At 38.8% G+C, this 22,259-nt stretch overlaps 1 protein-coding gene across 2 annotated transcripts; it reads right to left on the reverse strand.

Moving 5' to 3' along the window:
• Positions 1-16,729: 16,729 nt before the first annotated feature.
• Positions 16,730-20,896, reverse strand: LOC103413366 (protein TIME FOR COFFEE-like). Of its 2 annotated transcripts, none has more exons than XM_070808611.1 (9): positions 20,533-20,896; positions 20,277-20,413; positions 20,033-20,183; positions 19,637-19,877; positions 19,436-19,499; positions 19,256-19,336; positions 19,017-19,151; positions 18,577-18,924; positions 16,730-18,482 (listed from the first exon to the last, which is right to left on the reverse strand). In XM_070808611.1, exons 1-9 carry the CDS (start codon positions 20,759-20,761, stop codon positions 17,076-17,078), a joined length of 2,793 nt encoding a protein of 930 aa, XP_070664712.1. In that variant the 5' UTR covers positions 20,762-20,896; the 3' UTR covers positions 16,730-17,075. The 2 variants fall into 2 exon arrangements, with proteins under 2 accessions (XP_070664712.1, XP_070664710.1); XM_070808609.1 differs by having other exon boundaries at positions 19,017-19,154.
• Positions 20,897-22,259: the final 1,363 nt, after the last annotated feature.

A 22,259-nucleotide genomic window follows, 5' to 3' on the forward strand; every position in this document is an offset into this window, starting at 1 on the left:
ACCCTTTCTCACATTCGAAAAGGCACCCTCAACATAACCTCTCGAAATACTCAGCTTTATTTCCCCCCGATAATACCTCAGCAAATAAGCCACACCAAGAACAAGAGTATCTCATATCATCAGGGTCGAAAGCAAGAGTATCCCATATCATGCTTTCTCCCTGTCTTTGTCTTTGTCCTTGTCCACACCTGCAGGACAAGGAGAAAGAGAGCAGTCAGTCGGAACCTGAAATCAAACCTCCAATTTGGAACTGACTGCCTGGAGCCTTTGCCTGGTTGCTTACTTAGCATTGCTCTCGAGTACTCATCCTCAACTGCTGTCAAGGTCACGAATTCCACCGGCAAATACCTCATGACAGTTGATCAGATATTGGCTCTTTACACTGAAGCTGCCAAGCGTGGATGAGTCACTATGAAGGAATGTTCTGAAGGACCATTTAAATGCAAAGGTTGCACACCACTTCTGCCATGCAAAAGATTGAAGCAGAAGGTTCAACGGTGAGCTGAAACAGATCACTACAGCACGACACCTTTCCATACCACATTCATTATTCCGTCAACAGCAAAAGTATCCCATATCATCAAGGTCGAACGTACTCTAGATTTGATGGACTTGTTTTGACCCTCAAATTTTTGAGTCGGCTTTATACTCTGAAGGGCACCAGAAAACCCTCCAGCACAGTTCAAGAATAAGCCTGTGGAAAGTTACTTCTTCAAAAGCAAAAGTATCTCATATCATCTCTTATCCATTTGCTTCTCCTTATCCTGGCAGTTGAATGAGAGACAAGGAGAATGAGAACAATCAACCGGAAGCCGACGTCAAACCTCTGATCCTGGGTTGCTTACTTGGAAGTTTGACTGCTTACCTTGTCTGTCACCTCTTTCGGCAGATCTCCTAGCTCGGCGACTTGGGGGACTCCTACTATAGGGTTTGTATCACACTTGACTAAGCCCGAAACTACAACTAAGCTTCAAGTGAAATTGATACATTACCTTGTGCGTCAACATCAGCTAAGTACACCATTCCCGGATGGAGGAAAGGTACTTCCAGAGAAGGGCAGATGAAGATCAGACCACACTTCGGTACTTAGAAGTTTCGTGATTACTCAAGGGATTGGATCTTGCAAGTCCCCAACCGAGGAGTTTCCCTCACTCGGGAACTTAGGGGAGCACTGTTTGTACCATACTTGACCAATCCCGAAACTACCGAGCACCGGCCAACGCTATACTGTCAAGGACCCAGAAGAGTTCCCCTCCGACCAGGAGGCCAATCACTACTCGACACGTGTCAAGATTAGAAGCCAATCAGAGCGCAGCACGTGTCAACATCAAGAACCAATCATAACATGACACATGTCAATGTGACAAAGCTACAAGTTTTTCTATAAATAGGGGTCATTCCCCCACAATATTGCCTAATGCCATTTTGTGTGAAATCATTCACAAGAACTCACTAAATTGAGAGCTTGATCCTTTGTACTTGTGTAAGCCCTTCACTACTAATAAGAACTCCTCTACTCCGTGGACGTAGCCAATCTGGGTGAACCACGTACATCCTGTGTTTGCTTCTCTGTCTCTATTCATTTACGTACTTATCCTCACTAGTGACCGAAGCAACCAAGCGAAGGTCATAAAACCTGACACTTTCTGTTGTTCCAAGACCTCCGGTTTTGTGCATCAACATGAGTTATTTCACTGGAGGTAATGTGAATGAGGGAATGGGGCGTCTAATTAGCAAGTTCTTTATCTATGAAAATGTCCCTGCTGAGAAAGCATCATCACATCATTTCAAAAATATGGTAGTGGGATGTCAACAGGCCGGTGTTGGAGTACAACCTCCCACTCCCTATGAGATAAGAAACAAATATTTGGATATGGAGTATAAAGACATTGGCGAGTATGTTAACAAGTTGAGGTCAAAGTGGGAAACTAATGGTTACACAATCATGTGTGACGAATGGACCGACCTGACCAGATTGTCTATCATAAACTTCATGGTATACTCCAAGGGAAAGACATTTTTTTTAAGTCTGTTGATGCTTCAGACCATATAAAGAATTACAAGTATATTTACAAATTATTGAGGGATGTAATCATGGAGGTGGGAGAGCATAATGTTGTCCAAGTCGTGACCGACAATGGTTCTGCATTTGTCAAAGCTGGAAAAAAGTTAATGAAGCATCATAATGTGTTTTGGACATCATGTGCAACACATTGTATTGATCTTATGTTTGAGGCAATGGGGAAGAGAGAGAATGTTGCTACTGTGGTCAAAAGAGCTAGAACGATCACAAATTATATTTACAATCACGGTTGGTTGTTGGCAAAGATGCGTGAATTTTGCAAAGGAGAAATTATTCGTCCAGCTACCACTCGATTCGCCACCAACTATATTGCATTAAACAGCCTACTTAAGAAGAAAGCAGGGTTAAAGCAAATTTCACTAGTGACGATTGGGCCAACCACAATTTCAGCCGCTCAAATGCAGGTCGTATGGTGGAAAGTATAGTACTTGATCATGCTTTTTGGACTCAATCAGAACATGTGTGCCAAGTGTTTGAACCTCTTTACAAGGTTTTACGGATTGTTGACACAGAAGTGTATCCTACTATGGGGGGAATATATGAGTTGATGCGTGTAGTGAAGGATGAATTGGAAAGAAAACATGGTGCAAGGTGGGTCATAAAGATAATTGAAGACCGATGGTATAAAACATTATACCACGATTTGCATGCAGCAGGTATAAATTATGTCATAATTTGCAATTCATTTGTTTAGTTGCATAAGTATTATTTCTCTTATTAGAGTATGTGTTTCTTTGAACAGCATATTATTTGAATCCTCGATACCAATACAGACCCTATGTTAGAGATAATGGTACCCTTATACGTGCTGTACATAATGTATACTCTAAATTAGACCCTGCATCACCAGCAGTTGGCCAATTTGGAAATGAGGTACACAATTACTTAAATTATAATAATTACTTTGTTGGATTAAACTAACACGATTTATTGAATTCAGCTAACATGGTTTAAAGATGCAAGAAGAACTTTTGGAGAACCAATATCAATTGCTGCTCAAACAACAATGTCTCCTAGTGAGTGTAAACATATTTCACTATAAGTTTATAATAGAATTTGTTGGAGTTATTAGGCTTATCAACATTGTTTTTCATTGTAGCTGAATGGTGGATCATGTATGGGACCGATGCACCAACTGTGAGAAAGTTAGCAATCAAAGTATTATCACAAATAGCTTCCTCATCTGCTTGTGAAAGAAATTGGAGCACATTTGCACTCATACACACAAAGCAAAGAAATAGATTGGCTCATAGTAGGTTGGAAAAATTAGTGTATTGCTACTACAACATGAAGCTTCAAATTCGAGATAAAGAAGAAGCAGAAATAGATCATGTCGACCGTGGTGACCCACTAGATGTGTTTGATATTGTTGGTGAAGATGATGATATAGACGGTAACCAACTTTATCAATGGATTAGACCTCTTCATTTAGATGATGATGAAGGCAACCCAGCTCCCAGAGTTGCTGAAAAAGCACGTAATGAAGGGATAAATGTAGAAAGAGTATTAGAGGAGGAGGTGGGATCTAGCAGCGTTGACTATTTGGAAGAACTTTTGCGCCTAAGACCAAGAAACACTGGAATTCCACCTTCTTCCAATCCTACACAACCACAACATCGTGCTGATACTAATAATAGCTCTAGTACAAGATCAGGAGACTCACCTACCATCGGAGGTGGGAATGATGAAGGATACATTGGAGCTGGAGGTAGTGGAGCTGGAGGTAGTGGTGGTGGATGTGGAAACTATTATGGACCACCTCCCGGATTTATGAGCCCCTTCACTGGTGATGGAAACTTCACGCATGCAACACAGGATGATGACCATGGCAGTAGACGGGCAGGACCAAGAATTGGTGCCATAGGGAAGGACTATACTCGTAGAGAAAGAGGCAAGGGGATTTTGTCAAGTCAAGAAGATGACTCGTTATCTAGAACTTCGGACTCTGTTGGATTGGGAAGTAGTAACTATGGTTATACTCATAACCAACCATTTCCCTACCCTTCATATCCCATTCCTGTTGGGATGGAATCGAGCGACTCATGGAAACAATCCCAGACTCAATCTTCAAATGATTTTTCTTATGGACAACCTCAACCAATCTCGGATCCATATGGGTGGCATGTTAACAATTACATGCAAAACTATTTTGGGGATTTATCATTTGATAACTACTCTTCACAATACACTCACTCTACACATAGAGATGATGAAGATAGTGAAAAATTTGAACCTCATAGGAACTCTATGTGGTACTAAAGTGTAAAATATTGTACTAATTCATTATATATAAATGATTATGGTGTGTTTAGACTTCTTTCATTAATTACTACATATTTTCTACACTCACAATGTTTGTCAGCTCGCTATATAATCAACTTGATAATGTTAAATCCATCATGCAATGCATTTCCTTCCAATTTTTTGTGATAAACTAATAGATAATTGACTAAATAAACATCCTGCAAAGTTTCAATAAAAATTTCCAAGTTTTTCTTACAATTTCCGTGGTTTCCATGTAATTTTTATCGATATCGATATTATCCCGATATTTCCATCGATATTTCCGTGTTTTCGGACTACCGATATTTCCGATATTACCGATATTTAATACCTTGGGCACAATCATATTGATTAGAGCCACTATTCTTCTTTCCACATTCAAGTTTAAACCTGCATTTCTGTAATGCATAGTTGATTAAAGTGTCAAATATCCTTCATGTTGAGAAGAAAATAAAAAGAAGTAAAAGAGCATAAGGCTTGTGGAATTCCATGCACCCAAAATTTGTCAACCCATTCAATTCAATTCAAAACATCATAATTCGCAATATATGCATTCCACATAAATTCCTTCATAGATCATATAAAATAATGCAATATTAATTCAATCCACAATCCACAATTCACATTCACTATTTCAATAATATCTCATAATATAATGTAGGATCATTTGCTCTGATACCATTTGTAACACCCCGACCCCAAATATTTACTTTCGGGAATTAAATTGGTGGATAGGCCTAGAATAAACTTCGTTTTATTCATTAAATGTTAAATCACAATTTTAATTATTTAAAATCCTTAATTCATTCTCAAAAAAAATATAACACATCCTAATTACCAAGGCAGTGCATAGGTTCTCTTCTAAATCTAAAATTTCTTCTACTAACTCAACTTCTTAATATAAATAAATTCTTGATGAACAAACTATGAATTACTCACAAAATCTATAACACATCTCATTTTATGAAAGCATGAGGATTTTGTGTTGTAAATAAATCTCCCAATTACTCTTCTTGGACCAATTCCAACGTATGATTATTCTCGGTTATTTAACTATCACCAGTCGAAATTCTTTAATTATAGTCCTTACTTCCTTCCATGGTCTATAATTCATAATTTCCTTGCCAAATGTACTACTTATATGTTCACTTGGTCACTTCCTCCCTTTTTATAGATAGATTCCCATTCAAAGCAAATTTGTTCTCGAAATGGTTAAGGCTGCATCTAACATTGTTAGACTGCCTACGTACCCTTAAGTGGGATCAAGCCTTTCGTAGTTCACATTTCCAAAGTTCAAACCAAATCTAAATATATTCATTTAATCCAACATATACTACAATCATATTAATATTCAAACCACAGCAATTAGGTCTCAAAAACATAATTAGAATAATGAAGTTCGCATAAAAAAACAATGTCGGCTCCCTGGTAGTGCGCCGCCACACCAGCCACCACGAATGGCAGTCGGCTGCTCCGACTCGCCGGAAAACTTAACTATTTCTAAAAATTCTCAAACATTACAGAAATGAACATCTCAATGAGTAGAGAAACTTTCATACCTGCAACCAATGCCAATCTGGCCGGGAAATACCTTAAAATGGCCACGAACCGTCAGAAACCCTTGTTTTTGGGTGTTCTTGATTCGTCTCCAAAACAACTCCGACACCCTAACCAGTGAATGGGCTTTGTTCCAGACCTTAAGGGGAGTCTAATGGTGGTATTAATTTGATGGAATCGTTTCAGAATTGGGGGAAACGAAGGCACGGGTTCATCGCACCCACCGGTGCAGTTTTCCCAAATTCAATGCCAAATTTCATGATTTTTGGGGTGTAATAGGAAGAGGGAAGGTTATGGAGGGTTTTACAATAGTTGGGTTGGTGAATTTCGCAGGAAAAAGGGTGAAATTTCCTCGGAAAACCGAGCAAAACCCGATCGGGTCGGGTCACCCTTACACGGGTCGCGGATCTTCCGCTCCCTCATTCTCTCATTTCCTCTTCTGGTTCTCCCTCCCCATTGGTCACTTTTTCTCCCTTTTCCTCCTTTTTATTCTTTTCTTTTAATCACAACCATCCATCATTTATTTTTCTCTTTAATCACAGCCACACACGTGGCACAACTCATGGCTCCAGATTTCTGGAGTCTTCTAAATGAGTTTAAAATTACCAAAATGTCCCTGACTTTAAACGTTAATAACTTCTTCGTTAGAACTCTGTTTCACGAACGGTTTACGCCTACGCGTTCGTGAGATCGAGCTCTATTCAAAAATATAATTTGTGACCTCGAAAAGTCTACAGATTTTAAATAATTAATGTCCAAACTTTAAACCTTGTAACTAGTTTAATTTAAAACCAAACTCAAATAACTTAGTATAAATTGTCAAAACTAAGATAAAATCTCAATAATGAAAATACTTAAATTTTAATAATTTCCGAAAACCAAAACTTGAAAGTTCTCGATTAATTTCTCCATAACCATAAATCGATTCATTTCCGCTTTTCTCCACATTCCATAATTATGAATATATATAACTCATATATTTAAAATTGCAGGGTATTACACCTAGCACAACCAAGCTTGAATTGTTCCCCAACTTCACAGATTTCCTGAAGGTTTCATCAAAGTCTATGAATATCTCCTTCTTGCCACACATATGGTTACCGCATCCCGAATCCAGGAACCATAATTCCTCTTTGTTAGCTTCCTCGATATCCACATAAGCCATCAACAACATTTCTTCATTTGTCTCTGTGTAGAAACCTTTTGAATCCTTCCCTTTCTTAGGGCATTCTCACTAAAAATGCCCAAGTTCATGGCAATTATAACATTCAAAGGTAGACTTGTCAGGTCCATTCCTACCCCTCCCTCGTCCTCTTCCTCTGAAACCGCTGCGTCCACCTCTCCTACCTAGCTGGATTTCATAAGTCACCTTCAGATCTTGTTCATCAACCGTGTGCCTGCCCATTCTTTGTTTGTGCACTAACAAGCTACTTTGGAGCTCATCAATGGACAAGATGTCGAGATCATTAGACTCTTCAATAGAGCACACCACATAGTCATATTTAGGAGTCATTGATCTCAAAATCTTTTCAATGACCACTACATCTCCCAACTTTTCCCCATGAATTTTTATCTTGTTGGCTATGGTGAGAGTTCGTACGAAGTACTTATTCACTGATTCCCTTTCTTTCATATGCAGAACTTCAAACTCTTTGCAAAGAGCTTGTAATTGTGCACACTTGACTCATGTTGTGCCTTGGTACTTCTGCCTCAAGAAGTCCCAGATGTCTTTCGCAGTATCTTTCTTCAGTATCGTCTCCAGAATTCATTGATCAATAACCTGGAACAAATAGTTCTTAGTCTTCAAATCTTTCAGCCTTTGATCATCAATGATCTTCTTATGTGCATCAGTAAGATCCATCTCGTCTGCTACTGCAAGAATCCCAGTCTCTACCAAGCTCCAATATTCTTTAGAGCGCAAGAAATTCTCCATGAGTATGCTCCAATGATCATAGTGTCCATCAAACCTCGGAATTGCAGGTTGCAAAAAGCTACTTTTAGTGGTCATGGTGTTATTGTTGAACAATGAAACTAGCTTTGATATGGCCTCGTGACCGAGCTCTGATACCAGATGTTAGAACCCAAGGATGAAGACTCAAGAAAACTTGTAAATAAATGTTTGTTTATGCACTCAATAACGTGGTACATGACTAAAGTCAGAAGCAAATCAAACAACTTGTCCCTAAAGAATAGGGATTATTAACAACTATTGAAAATAACCCTACAAACTAGGAAACCTAACCCTAACGACTAGTAAATCCTAACAACTTTGACACGCTGCTCAGACGACAAATTCCTATTAGAATGCATATGTAAGCAAACATATAACTAAAGGTTTCCTTCTCTAATTCAAAGCATTGCATAGTTGCTGTTAGCCAATTGCAAATTCCAAATCATCTTCCCCATCACGGATAAACCCTAAGACAAAATAAAAATTTAAAATTTAAAAAAAATTTAAAAAAAAAATAGCATACCTTTAGTATTCTAGTTATGTCTAAGATGAGCATGTGTTTTGTGAGAGGAGAGGCCACTATACATATATATCTATAGTCTTTACCAAATCAGATAGAGGCTTGTTTCCTTGTTCCATAACAAACTGATCTCAATGCTGTGCAAATTTTTGTTTTTTTTTTAAATAAGGACTAGCATTCCTCTTGTTAATAAGACTTTCCTATCAAATTGAACATATATAGCCGGTTCCTAAAACTTTTCTATCTCATACTTATATTCCAACAGATCTCCCTTCAATCTTCGAGAATAATGCGGCCGTCAATCACCTTCTCCTTAAACTTTGCAATTTAGCCAAATAATTTACCCTATAATTATATTTTGACACTTACAAATTCGTAATTCGATTTAGCCAAACAATTTTGCTAAATTTGTTGTTTTTTGTCTAACTTTTTATACAAGTGTTTGGACCCGATTTTACACCATCCGTCCGAGTAATCGAGACCGTTAAATGTATGGAGTTTTAGATCGTCACATGAGTAAAATATTAAGATGATTTCCAATTATTTATATTATTATGATTATGATAATCATACTAATTATCTTTTGAATAATTGGAATTATCTTAATATTTTATAATTTTGTGGTGTTCAAATGCAATCACATTTCGGATGCCAAGCTCATCTTACCAGGCCTAAGATCACGCATGCTAGCCTGCTGTTATTATCCTTTGGATAAAGGATTGGAATGAAATAGATGAGATGCAAGTAATATCTCTAATTTGGATAACAGGAAGCCAAGACATATTCAAATTAATTAGGGATATTCGGCATCTAGTAATGCAACTAATATGGGTTAATTTCATGCAATTAATCCATGCATAGGATAAAGGTGAAATTGTGAAGTGGATGATTATATCTAGGCAAAAGAGGTAGGCTAGGTTGTGATGATGACACAAGAAACCTAGGTAGGCTAGGTTTTTTGTTTTTGCATGGTGATGGAAGTAAAGGTTTCTGCTGGAGGTTTTTTTAATGAGATCAGAAGCCTAGGTGGGCTAGGTTTCTGATATGGTGTGATAAAGCCTAGATAGGCTTTATTTTAGAAGTCATGAAATTTGAAGGACACGAATTCGTTTCAGTTCCGCAAAATAGAATTGCAATTGGACTCTACAAAATCATCTGGCCACGCCACACAACATTTGCCTATAAAACAAGACTCGGTGCAACGAAAGAAGCCCCTCCAACTCAACACACAAACTGCCATGCACAAGCTCTCGCTCTACGTGAAAGCTCTCAACAACCTTGAGATTTTTATTTTCTTTTTCGCCAACACATCTTCAATTTGGATAAACAGCACTGTGAAGGCAACCTGCAAACACCTTCAGTTTGGATAAACAACACTATTATCGTAGAATCAGCCAACCGCGAAACACGTTCAGTTTGGATAAACAGCACTGCGTCGAGGTCGACTGATTATCTATCCAAGTCTCGTTCAAGAAGGATTTTCAAATCCTTATTGGCAGTGGTCATCTCATTAACCTTCTCGGCGAAGTGAGGTGTTACAGGTTACTACATTCGGCACGTTGAAAGCCAAATTTGATATTGAACTTCGCAAAACTTGCAGCCTTGTCTTCAGGCTCTAGAACTCAAAGGCCGAGACGTGTTCCTTCCATGGCCGCAGTCGCAAGATCATGAAGTCAATAGCGTGCCTAACGCAACATCAACAAATTTTACTCACCGGCCGAGCTCGGCCATCGAGTTGGCACACCCCGCACACAACCGAATGACGTAGTTAGCTTATTAATTACTCGACTTGCGCACCACGTTGGCTTGGTAGTTGATGTTGAATAGTTGATGAAGGGTTCCTCCGGCGAAAGATTGGTGTTGATGTTGAATAGTTGATGGGTAGTGGGAGTGATGATTGATTTTACTTTTTAAATTTTAATTATTTAATTATTTAATATTATTTAACATTGACACTGTTAAATCGAAAGTTAAAAATAAAGACACATGTCGAAATATTAGAAAAGAGACATTAACGAGACACAAATTTGGGGACAGCAGATCCCCGGCCTTTCTTCATGGCTAGTTTAGTTCAAATTTTACATCAAAAACAATTAACAAGCTTTAGTTCCAAACTTTATTCACAATTATAGAGAGTCCAAAAGGCAAAAGTCAACGTTCAATCGGATCCAAGTTGCTAAAATTAAGGCCTTATTTGGTATTGTCTTTTTAATGCTTCATTTTGAAGTTAAGCAATAAAAAAATATTTTGTAAAAATAAAATATTATGTTTATTTTAAAAATTATGGTATTTAGATAAAATCTTTTTAAAAACTGCTTTTCAGAGCTTTTTTTTAATATAAAAAAAACGCAGTTGATCCTTAATGAATATTATGATTCTTGTAATACCATCTCAAATTGTCCCTAAAACTTTTCATTTTCTTTTCGGACCAACATGGATTCACTACTAATTTGTTGAAGAACTAATATTCGTCCAACAATTTATGGTGATTGAAAAACTATAAATCAAATGGACTCAAAACCCAAACCCATAATATTGCACACCTTCTAGGGCCCAGTTTTCAGGCCCAATATACAAATCAATTAGGCAATTACCACATATCACGTGCTGATCATGTGTCAGCTTGCATAACCGTAATCTTCACATTTCACTGGCCTTTCAGACTTCGAAGTATAAGACCATAACCATGGTGTCTATCAAAGTATAAGCACACTCCCACCCATTCCTCCTCCAGCACGTCAGGCCCTACTATACCACCGCCGCCACCCTGACCGTAGCTTCCGACGCGACCATAGTTGTGAGAAGTAATACCGTTAATAGTTAACTACTTTCAGTATTCTTAGGGGCTTTTAGCACAATGGTAATCCTTTAAGTCCATGTTATCCATGTGGACCCTTTGCGGTACATTTCATTGCAATAGTTGCGTGCATCTGCAGGTGTTCATGCTGATGATAACGACATATAGAATTTTCTGAGCAAGAATTTTCTTTTTCATTTTGTTCTCAGCAAACTGAAGACTTTTCGCACGAGTTTTTCCATTTATTTTGTAGATTTTAAGGTTACGTTTAACCTTAACGTATGTTATTGAAATTCAATTTAACAAAATTGTTTGTATATTTTCATCATGTATTGGTATTACAAGTGAGGGCTCGTATAAAGAGACCGAGCCAGGTAAAGAACCCATTGAATAATTACAAAACAGTTACAAGGAAAAGACCAAAAGATAAAAAAAGGCTAGCCCTAGTTGCAAGTTACAAGAAATCTAGAGTTGAAATACTAGAAGACATAAACCCTAGAATTAAGGGATAGTTGGTAACAAAAAATGACGGTTTAGTAGCAGCTGCAACTCTACCCGAGAATGAGGGCTAGAGTTGCAGTTGCAACTTGAACTTTGATGAGTTGTGATGTGCCTTGAGCAACCTTCCAACATAGACCTAAGTAGACTCTAGCATGCTCATACCCGGTCAGTTTCAATACTCCCCCTCAAATTGGATCAAGAGGATTAATTGATCCAAGCTTGCTCAGCAATCTTTGGAAATGAGTAGAGTCGAGAGCTTTTGTGAACAAGTCAGCAAGTTGATCGGAACTTCGAGTGTACACTGTGTTGATGACTTTGGATTGGACTTGGGCACGGATGTAATGACAATCAACCCCAATATGCTTTGTCCTTTCGTGAAAAATTGGGTTCGAAGTTATGTGCATGGCAGCTTGGTTGTCACGAAATAGAGACATATGTTCTGTGTCGATGTAGCCAAGGTCAGCTAGGAGACTCTTTAACCAGATTAATTCACAAGTCGTGGATGTCATGGCTCTATACTCAGCCTCAACACTTGATTGCACAATCACCGTTTGTTTTTTACTCTTCCATGTCACAAGATTACCACCAACAAATGTACAAAAACCAGTGGTAAACTTGCGATCAAGTGTATTACCTACCCAGTCAACATCTGTGTATGCCATAATGTGATTTGAGCCATGTTTCTTCATGAGCAAGCCTCTGCCAATGGACCCCTTTAAGTATCTAAGTATTTTTTTTATAATATCCCAGTGAATCAATGTGGGAGAGTGCATAAATTGGCTGACAAGGCTTACTGAATAAGCAATGTCAGGTCATGTAATTGTGTGGTAGATCAGGTTTCCTACCATATGTTGATAGACACTAAGGTTTGACAGTGGTTCACTTTGGACATCTAATTGAAGTTTACTCACAAAAGGTGTACGTGCTGGCTTGCAATCCAACATGTGAGCTTTATCCAATAGATCAAGTACATATATTCTTTGATTTAGGAACAATCCCTTGGAGGATGTGGCCATTTCAATGCCAAGAAAATACTTTAAGATTCCCAAATCTTTAAGAGTAAATTGTTGATGAAGAGAGGATTTAAGGGCGTTGATTTCTTCAATGTTGTCACCCGTTATAATAAGGTCATCAACGTATATAAGGACAATGAGCTTACCATTTATACCATTGCGAACAAACAATGAAGAATCGGCATGACTCTTCTGGAACCCTGCAGCTTTAAGAACTAAGCTTAACTTCGAGTACCAGGCTCATGGGGATTGCTTGAGTCCATATATAGCCTTGTGAAGTTTGAAAACTTTGTTAGTTTCATGCTCTTGCGGATGTCCGGGATGAAGCTTCATGTATACCTCATCTTCAAGTTCACCATGGAGGAATGCATTTTTCACATCCATTTGAAATAGAGACCAATCATGATTAATTACGACAAACAATAGCACTCGGACCGTGTTAATTTTAGCTACAGGAGCAAAAATCTCCTTGTAGTCAATGCCATAAGTTTGTGTAAAGCCACGGGCTACTAATCGAGCCTTGTGTCTTTCAATACTATCATTTGAATGGAACTTTGTCTTGTATATCCACCTACTCCCTACTGCCCTTTTTTCCTTTGGAAGGTCAACCACACTCCATGTTTAGTTGTCATTCAGTGCTTTAAGCTCTTCTTCCATTGCTTCCTACCATACTTAAATGTGAGAAGCTTCATTAAAGTTCCTTGGTTCAACATTAGTGGACAACTGATTGAGAAATGTTGCATAGGATGTTGACAGGTTTTTATAGGTTAAAGCTTTGGAGATGGGATGTCTTGCATTGTACATAATGTACTTTTATAGCCTTAATGGGGTATGCCTGTCTCGAGTATGATTTCTTCGTGGTGCCAAGACAGGTTGTGGTGCAGTGATTGAGTTTTCTTGATCATGAGCTGTTTCCTCACCACACGTTACTTTGAGAGATGTTCAAGAGGAACATTTTGAGAATTGCATTCATGTAGGTGTGCTGGGGTAGGCAAAGGAAATATGTCTAGAAGACTCTCCCCCTGAGGTTCTTCACTTCAACCTTTATGAAAAAAAATGGAGTATACTCATCAAATCGAACATCTCTTGAGACTCCAATCTTTCCATTATGAGGATTATAGTATTTATATCCTTTTTGAGAGCTTGAATATCTCATAAACACACTGTTGACAGCTCTGGGTTCGAGCTTATCTCGATGTGCAGCTTGAACATGTACATACCAAGTGCACCCAAAGGTTCTAAGGTGTAAGATGTCAATATTTCTTCCCTTCATTACTTCAACAGGTGATTTTGAATTCAAAACACGAGTAGGAAATCTGTTGATGATGTAAGCTGCAGTGAGAAGGGCCTGAGACCAAAACCTTTTGGGAACATGCATTTGAAACATAAGAGACCTTGTTTTCTCCAATAAGTCACGGTTCTTTCCCTCAGCTACACCATTTTGTTGTGGTGTACCAACACAGCTAGTTTGATGTAAAATCCCATGATTGCTCAAATAATTAGACATGTTATTAGATGTGTACTCAGTGCCGTTGTCCGATTGTAAGATGTTTAACTTAGATGAGAATTGGTTTGTGATCAGTTTATGAAAGTCTTTGAAAGCATGAAAAAATCCACTCTTGAACTTTAAGAGATAAACCCAGGTGACCCGAGAGTAGTCATCAATAAACGTGGCATAGTATTTATATCCATCAAATGAGTCTACACGAGAAGGACCCCAGAACCTCAAACAGTTTACTAGTTGTAGACTTGGAAAAAACAAAAGGAAGTCTAGTTGCTTTTAACATTTGATATATCTTACACTCATGTGGAGGTTTACAAAAATTAGGAAAGACTTTGGTCATCACAGGTTCTGAGGGATGGGCCAGTCGAAGATGCCAAAGTTGGTATTCTTGAATGAAACTTACGCTGGTAATAGGGTTTTTGACAGGCTTGAACTTCTTGGAAAGATAATATAGTCCATTTGAGAGAAACCCTTCACCAATCTTCTTTAGAGTAACTCGATCCTGAAATACAACTTTGTGATGAGAGAATATGGCAAGGCAATCTAGAGTGGTTGTGATTTTTCCTATGGACAAAAGCTGGAAGGGAAATGAGGGTACATACAAAGTTGTTGACTCGATCTCATCACTTAACAGTTTAAGTTTTCCTTTTCATAGAATAGGTTCTCCTTTCCCATTTGCTACAGACACACGTGTAGATTTAGGCATATTTTGAAACTTATCTAAGCAAGAAGACTTGTATGTTATATGGTCAGTGGCACCTGAGTCTATAATCCAACAATCATGTGTCATTTCATTGAGTGCATTCGAGAGGGTAGTGATAATACCTGAAACATTGTCTTGAGTTGTGGTCTCAGTCAAGAAACCTGTGAATTTTCCGAGTATGGCATTAGGATTCTTAGTGGTCACTTCCTCATCTTCAGTGGTGCCTCCTCTTCTTTGAAAAAACTAGCAAATTCATTTATCAAATCTATTGGATTTGCAGTGAAGTTTGCAATTCCACCAATCGAAGAACTAGTTGAATTGAGAGCCTTTGGAGTGGTTCATTTCCCTTCTTTGATCATTCTTCCTTCTTTATCAAACCTTAGTTTTAACTCCGGGTGCAAGATTCAGCATTTTTCCCTTAGATGCCCTTTCATGTTGTAGTAAGTACATTTCCAATCTGCCTTCTTTCCAGTGAAAAAATTTTCACTAGTGTGTTTGTGATTGCTAGTGAAAGCCCTAGCCTCATAGTTAGACTTAGGCTCAATGTGCATGACTTTTCTTCGAGTTTCCTCCCTTTGAACAGCTTGACAAACACTATTAAATTAGGACAGATCGAGGGTCATCAACAAATGACTTCGAAGATCTTCATATTCAGCTCCTAGACTTGCCAAGAGTTGAAACACTTTGTCTTCATCAGCTCTTTTAAGGAGCGTAGCGGAATCGATTGTATGTGGTCGGTACATGTCGAGTTCATTCCACATCGACTTCATGCTTCCAAGGTGTTGCACGAAGGATTGGTCACCTTGCCTTAGCCCAGCAAGGTCCTTCTTGAGTTGAAATATACGAGCATCATTATTTTGGATGCTATATATCTCTTTGATAGATTCCCACAAAATACAAGAAGACTCTAAGTAGCTGAAAAGCTCAGATAGCTTAGGTTCCATGGAATTAAGTATCCAAGACATAACAAGTTGATCATTTGCACGCCATGCACCATACAATGTAGAGGATGGTTGAGGTGCTTTAATACTTCCATTGACACACCCTAGCTTCGATCTTCCACCTAGGGCAAGAGAAATGGCACGTGACCACGGTAGGTAATTGAACTCGTTTAGCAACACGGATCACAGACGCATATTTGGATTGATCTCACCATGAATTATACTGGGAGATGGAGTGTTTGAAGAGCTTGTAGCCTCTTGGCTTGAAGCTTGATCTTCTGCCATTACGGTGAATGAAGAACAGAAGAAACAAAGTTTTTTTCTTTTTTGAATGAATCGGACTGCAAAGATAGGACCCTATGGTTCCTGCTCTAATACCATATTGAAATTCAGTTTAACAAAACTGTTTGTATATTTTCATCATGTATTGGTATTACAAGTGAGGGCTCTTATAGAGAGACCGAGCCAGGTAAAGAACCCATTGAATAATTACAAAACAGCTACAAGGAAGAGACCAAAAGATAAAAAAAGGCTAGCCCTAGTTGCAAGTTACAAGAAATCTAAAGCTGAAATACTAGAAGACATAAACCCTAGAATTAAGGGATAGTTGGTAACAAAAAATGACAGTTTAGTAGCAGCTGCAACTCTACCCGAGAATGAGGGCTAGAGTTGCAGTTGCAACTTGAACTTCGATGAGTTGTGATGTGACTTGAGCAACCTTCCAACTTAGACCCAAGAAGACTCTAGCATGCTCATACCCGGTCAGTTTCAATATATGTTAATTAAATTCTAGCAGTTGACGGAAAGGAGGTGGGAAGCATAGAGTAAGCTCCTGTGCCGATCGCTTATGGAGAATCGGATTAAGTTGTTCAATCATTTAATTAAAGCTAGTAAGTTTGGTTTATTCTTGAAATGCAGGTCCATTCAAGCATGTTGGACAAAATTACAAGCAATAATATACAAAATAGCGTTTGCCAAAAAAAAAAACAAAAAAAGGATAAAATTGCTGTTCATAATTTTGTACAGAAAAAGAATTTAAGTCCATAACTGAAGTTACTGAACTTGAACAAGTTTTCATGATTCGAGACAGCGCACTGCCGGGGCTGGACCATCCTTTTCGGGATCAAAAATTCGTACCGGGAAATGGGGAATATCGTTGACTGTGAGACTTGTAGAGCAAGCAATTAGCAGAGTCACAGCATTTGCTGCCGCAAATGTTATTCTAGAACTTGAGTTCAGAAATGTGGCTGGGACATGTGCTCAAAATTGATGCCAAGTTCCTCCCACAGGCAGGGGAGGAGATTGGGCCATTACCGCTCAGCGAAGAATTCTCGGTTTGCTGCGACTGTAATGCAGAGATTGATGAAGAGTGGTGGTTAGTGAGTCTCTTTTGTCCTTGTGGTGCTGAGGCTGATTTCGGGTTTCCACCGAAAGATATCTGAGTCTGACCTTGTGAACCTCTTCTTTGTTGCAGGGAACAAGTCATGACTGTTGAGTTTTTCAACTGAGAAGATTGGTGATGACTATTGCATTGCATTAGAGCTTTGGAGGAAACCGGGGCGCTTTTCGGGACTTTGGCAGCAACAGCGGGTTGCTGCTTTTGCAACAGATGTGGGTTCTGCAGCTGAAACTGGAACAGGTTCTGCTGTTGAGAACTCGACGACATGAAGTTGAGAGTTCTCGATGGATTGTCGAAAACAAGGGTCTGCCTCTGCACAATACCTGATGAAGACTTCCCAGAAGCAGCTCTTAACCCATCATCAGCATTGTTCGAACCACCATCAGTCTTCCTTTGGGATATTTGGTGGTGGTGATTCTTTTGATGCCCAGCTTGAGGTGCTGGTGTGATTTTATACCCTTGCTGGGCCATATCTGGGACGCTTTGAAATATTGCAGGATTTTGTGCCATGGATGAAAAGTTCAAGCATGAACCCGAGCCGTTGTTTCCAGTGACGGAGGAAAATGACATGCCATATGCCTTAGATGGGATGAGCTCAACTCCACCCTTTAAGCCCTGTTTATGTGATTGCTCAACCTGGTTTCCGCTGCCGCTGCCACCGCCACCGCCACCCATTGTCACATAAGGCATCAGGGTAAAGTTGACGGGTTGAAATGGAACCGAAAAATTCTGCCCATAAACACTGTTCTGAGCATGAGAGGCAGCAGGAGATGCAGCATTCTCCATGTTCGTTTCACCTGGGGATACACGTTGCTTTTGTGAAGAAAAACAATTGTTGCTACTAAATTGTGTTTCCCTCGGTTTATGGGACTCATGTTGCCTGTGAGAAGGTGATGAAGCGTTTGCGTTTTGATGAGACGGTTGGACTTGATGCTGCTGAACATAGGAAGGGTGAAACATTTGATTCGAAATGAAAGGCGATTTGATTAAAGGCAATGCTTGAGCAGGGTTTCCTCCCCCAAACACTGGTGTTGTTTGTATATGAGCTGAAATGGGGTATTGGTAGCCATTAAAATTCACTGATGAACTCTCCAGAGGTCTAGCAGCTAAATGGCTAGAGAGTGCTGCATTGTTTGTTGATTGTGCAAATTTCAACACGACGGATTTACTACTGGTTGGTGCAACAGCTGCTTGATGTTCAACCCGAGGAAGTGCGAAAGTATGTCCATGCTGCAATTAAGAAAGAGCAGTGATAAATTTTCAAAACACTACTTACAGAAGTTGATTTACATCCACTCAACCGAAGTTGTTAAAGTATGCATACCATTTGGTTACCAGCATAGGCTAGCTGTGGAGTTTGCTGAACTGAAAGCTGCAATTTATGTGATGTTTCTATGACATTCCCAGCCTCGGAACTTCTGTCTTTTCCACTATCACTTGAAAACTTCGGCGCAGCCTGCTTCTTTTTCTGCGAATGTTGAAGATTCGGACCTGAGAAGCTTCCCAGCAATGGGATGTCTGGCTTAGTGCCACATTGAGGAACAGAACCAGTTGCTGCTGGCCAGAAATTGGTTGTCTGTGCAACCTTCTGATGCAAGTGAATGTTGTGAGCAATGTGACAGTGGGTTGCGCATCTCTTTCGTGGCGGCTGAGGCAGAAGGGAATCGGAAGGCTGCAATTTGCACAACAGCAAAATTCAGACCTAAAGTTAAAGAAAAATCAACAGAAAAAGGAAAGTTTCGACATAGCGGAAAGACTGGAAACCTGTAATCTGGTAGTGGATTTACTGCTACTATCTTGATTTGGATTCTCATTTTGCTTCTTCTCTTCCAGCTTTTCTACCACAACTTCCTCCGGAAATATTTCCACTTTCTCTTCTTTCTTTACCAAAACTTCGATCTTCTGCATAAAAAACATGACGGAAGGGTCATGAAACTGAAAGAACTAAAAGCGAAATGGTTATCAAATGAGCCCTAAAGAATTCAGCGGGTGAGTTCGCTTACCATATCTACATCTTGGGTCGGAGGTTTAGGATCAGATACAGAATCTGTAAAGTCGTCATCCTGGTCCATAGGAGGAGGAGCCTGCTCGAAAATCAGCCACAATGCATCAGTGAAATGGAGATAACAAGAAGCATTACACAAAATGCAACCAAATCGAAAACCCGAGAAACAACAACTCACCATCAGATCAATTTCAAATCTTTCCCCCTCTCTCTTCCTCTTATGCTCCAACCCAGTTGAAATCCTGACAATTTCCACCCATCAAAACAAAGAACTGATTAGATTTCGTTTTCAGGTTTACCGAATCATTCAGATGTTTCGATGACAGATATCAATCAAACAAGAAAAGGAGAAACAAGGCAAAGATTTTTTTATGCTCACGCTTTTGTCCCTTTCGAATCTTCACACGAAAACTCGGCTTTTGTGGCGATGATGCTCTTTTCTTCCGCGTATGGATTTTCGGCTTTCTCCTCGTGCGAGTCCATTGACCCTGATGCACCGTCAGAGCAAGCTTCAATCTTTTCTGGCTGGTCACTTTCTTCGACTTCAACCCCTTCACCAGCTGAGCTGCTTTGAACCGCCATTGAAGCACTTCCATCCTCCGCTTTCTTCTCCTCGGAATCTGCAAACGCAAACAGACAGATAAAAATCATTGACTAGAGCGGATGCGCATCCCTTTGCACTCGCGTTCGAATACCCAGCTCGCAGATTAGATTAGTTTAAAGTAGAATATCGCGCTTGTATCAAAAATAAAAAACAGGAAACCGTCGCTAATACCATTTCTATCTTCAGTTTCGCACTTCGAAGTTTTTGAATTCTGGGTTTGATTCATAAGGCCATAGAGAACCTCGGCGATCTCAATCTCAATGTCCTCTTCTTCTACAGGCCCTGAAGATTTCGGAATCCGAATCTTGGGTCCATTTCGTTTCTGCAACATATGAATTCATAAGCTCAAAAATCTCAAAACTTTCCAAAAAAACTTCTTCAAAAATCATTTTTTGAAAACGTAGTACTAACTGACCATCGTTTTCCTCGATGAAACGTTTGAGAAAGAAAGCGACGCAGCTTTAAAGCTCAGCTTCTGAAGACTCTGTTCTTCCTCCCCAACTCCTCCATAACTCTCAGAAGAGAAATTTTCATGCGACCTCTTTCCAGCAGCTGCAAAAAAAGAGATCAAATTTAAAACGAAATCCAAAAACAGAGCAAACCCAAAACAGAGAGAGAGAGAGAGAGAGAGAGAGAGAGATATTATCAATTGCATTTGGATGTTGCTATACCTGAGCGAGCTTTTCTGGGAACTGCAACTCCGATCACTTCACTGGCAGCCTTTAGCGGCGGCGGAGCTTGGTGGTCGGAAAAACCCAAGCTCTCTTCTGTGCTGTCTTGATCTTGATCTCCTCTTCTGTACCTCCTCTGTTTTTTGCTCTGCTCTCTCATGCTTCTCTTCTGGTTTTTGCTTGCTGCCATGGTTGGCCTTCTTGTTTCTCTGCTTCTCTCCATGCTCATATTATTCTCAGCTGCTTCTTCTCGTTTCTCGTCAAATCATCAAAACGCACAAAATGGAAGACAAAAACTCTCTCTCTCTCACTATGCAGATAGATACAAAAATGCCCCATGCATTGAGAATTGCAAGTATCATTCTATTTGATATCTTGTCTTTCGGATTCGATGGTCACTCTTTCGTAATTATCAACTCGTTGATTGTTGCATAAAAGTATTTTTTTATATATATCCAAAACAGAAGGTGGTAACTTTGTATATAACATGTTATAATATATGTGAACAATACGATTGATATGTCGCACTTTAGATTATATTTTTCAATACCCTCTACTATTTTTGTGCATTTGAGTTTGATTCTTTCTTTTTTTCTCATAGTTATGATTAATTTAAAATAGCTTATTGCCCTTTCCAGTTGAAATTGTAGGTATACTCTAATGCTAGTGATGAAAGTAACTAATATCTCTCTAAACTTTTATTTACAAAAAAAAAAATAGCTTATTGCTTGTATAAAAGAAGAAGAAAAAAAAACTTACTGATTCACAAAGGGTTCACAGTTCAAAAAATTAAGGGTAAAAACTTACGTTCGAGGTTCCAAATTTGATTCCTCTTCTGATAATTTAAAATAACAGAAAGACTTGACTATTTTTTTATTTGTGTTTTTGAAAATGCAGATCAACGCAAAATATTAGTTTAACGACAAGCTAGAAAAAATAATATAATAAAGTACAATTAAGTATCATAATTCTATATTGGCTGCACACGTTAGTGCTTTTTTATTTTAAATAATAGCTTTAGTCGTTCTTTTGTTTAATTAAGAAAAAAAAGAGTACTAAACCAAAAAGCATGGGAAAAACTTATAACTTAGTCTTTCTTTTGTTTAATTAATTAAAAAATAGTACTAAAACAAAAAGTATGCTTCTAGGAAAACTAATAACTTAGTATTTCCTTTGTTTAATTAAGAAAAAAAAAAGATTACTAAAACAAAAAGCATGCTTCTAGTAAACGGAATAGGATACTTTTTAGAGAATTTTAACGAAAAGCTCTCGGTATTGTTCACTTTAACGAAAAACTACATTTTTACATTAAAAAGTCAATCATGATGTCATTCACTTTACCCTTTATTTTGTCCCAAAACTCAAAGTTTTCAAGTCATTTTCATTAGTTTTTCTTACTTTCTATCCCTCCCATTCAAATTCTTCAATTATGTCCATTCAACCGAAAATCGAACTGTCAGGAATTAATTAACTTTCTTTTTTGCTTTTTTATGTTTATCTTCTTCACTCTCCTCACTATCTCTCTCTCCAACTCATTTCTCTCTCTCTCTATCTAGGAGGAGGACTTGGTTCCAGTTTTGAGCAACCAAAGGCTGAAAGACAATGGTGTGAGCGTGGTTAGTTGACAATTGAAGTCAGCACCTATCGTACAACGCAGAGAATTGAAGGACCAGTTTTGAGCAACTGAAGGTCGAAAGACAGTATGGGCGTGATGGGTTGGCAGTTGG

Source organism: Malus domestica, chromosome 11 (assembly GCF_042453785.1).
Source record: "Malus domestica chromosome 11, GDT2T_hap1".
NCBI classification, from domain to species: domain Eukaryota; kingdom Viridiplantae; phylum Streptophyta; class Magnoliopsida; order Rosales; family Rosaceae; genus Malus; species Malus domestica.

Excerpts from the sequence above, each read along its gene's own strand:
- LOC103413366 (XM_070808609.1), bottom strand. The coding sequence starts at position 20,761 with ATGAGCATGGAGAGAAGCAGAGAAACAAGAAGGCCAACCATGGCAGCA. Across the intron at positions 20,414-20,532 it reads TCCCAGAAAAGCTCGCTCAG|CTGCTGGAAAGAGGTCGCAT; the intron begins GTATAGCAACAT and ends CTTTTTTTGCAG. Across the intron at positions 19,155-19,255 it reads CGACCCAAGATGTAGATATG|AAGATCGAAGTTTTGGTAAA; the intron begins GTAAGCGAACTC and ends TTTTTTATGCAG.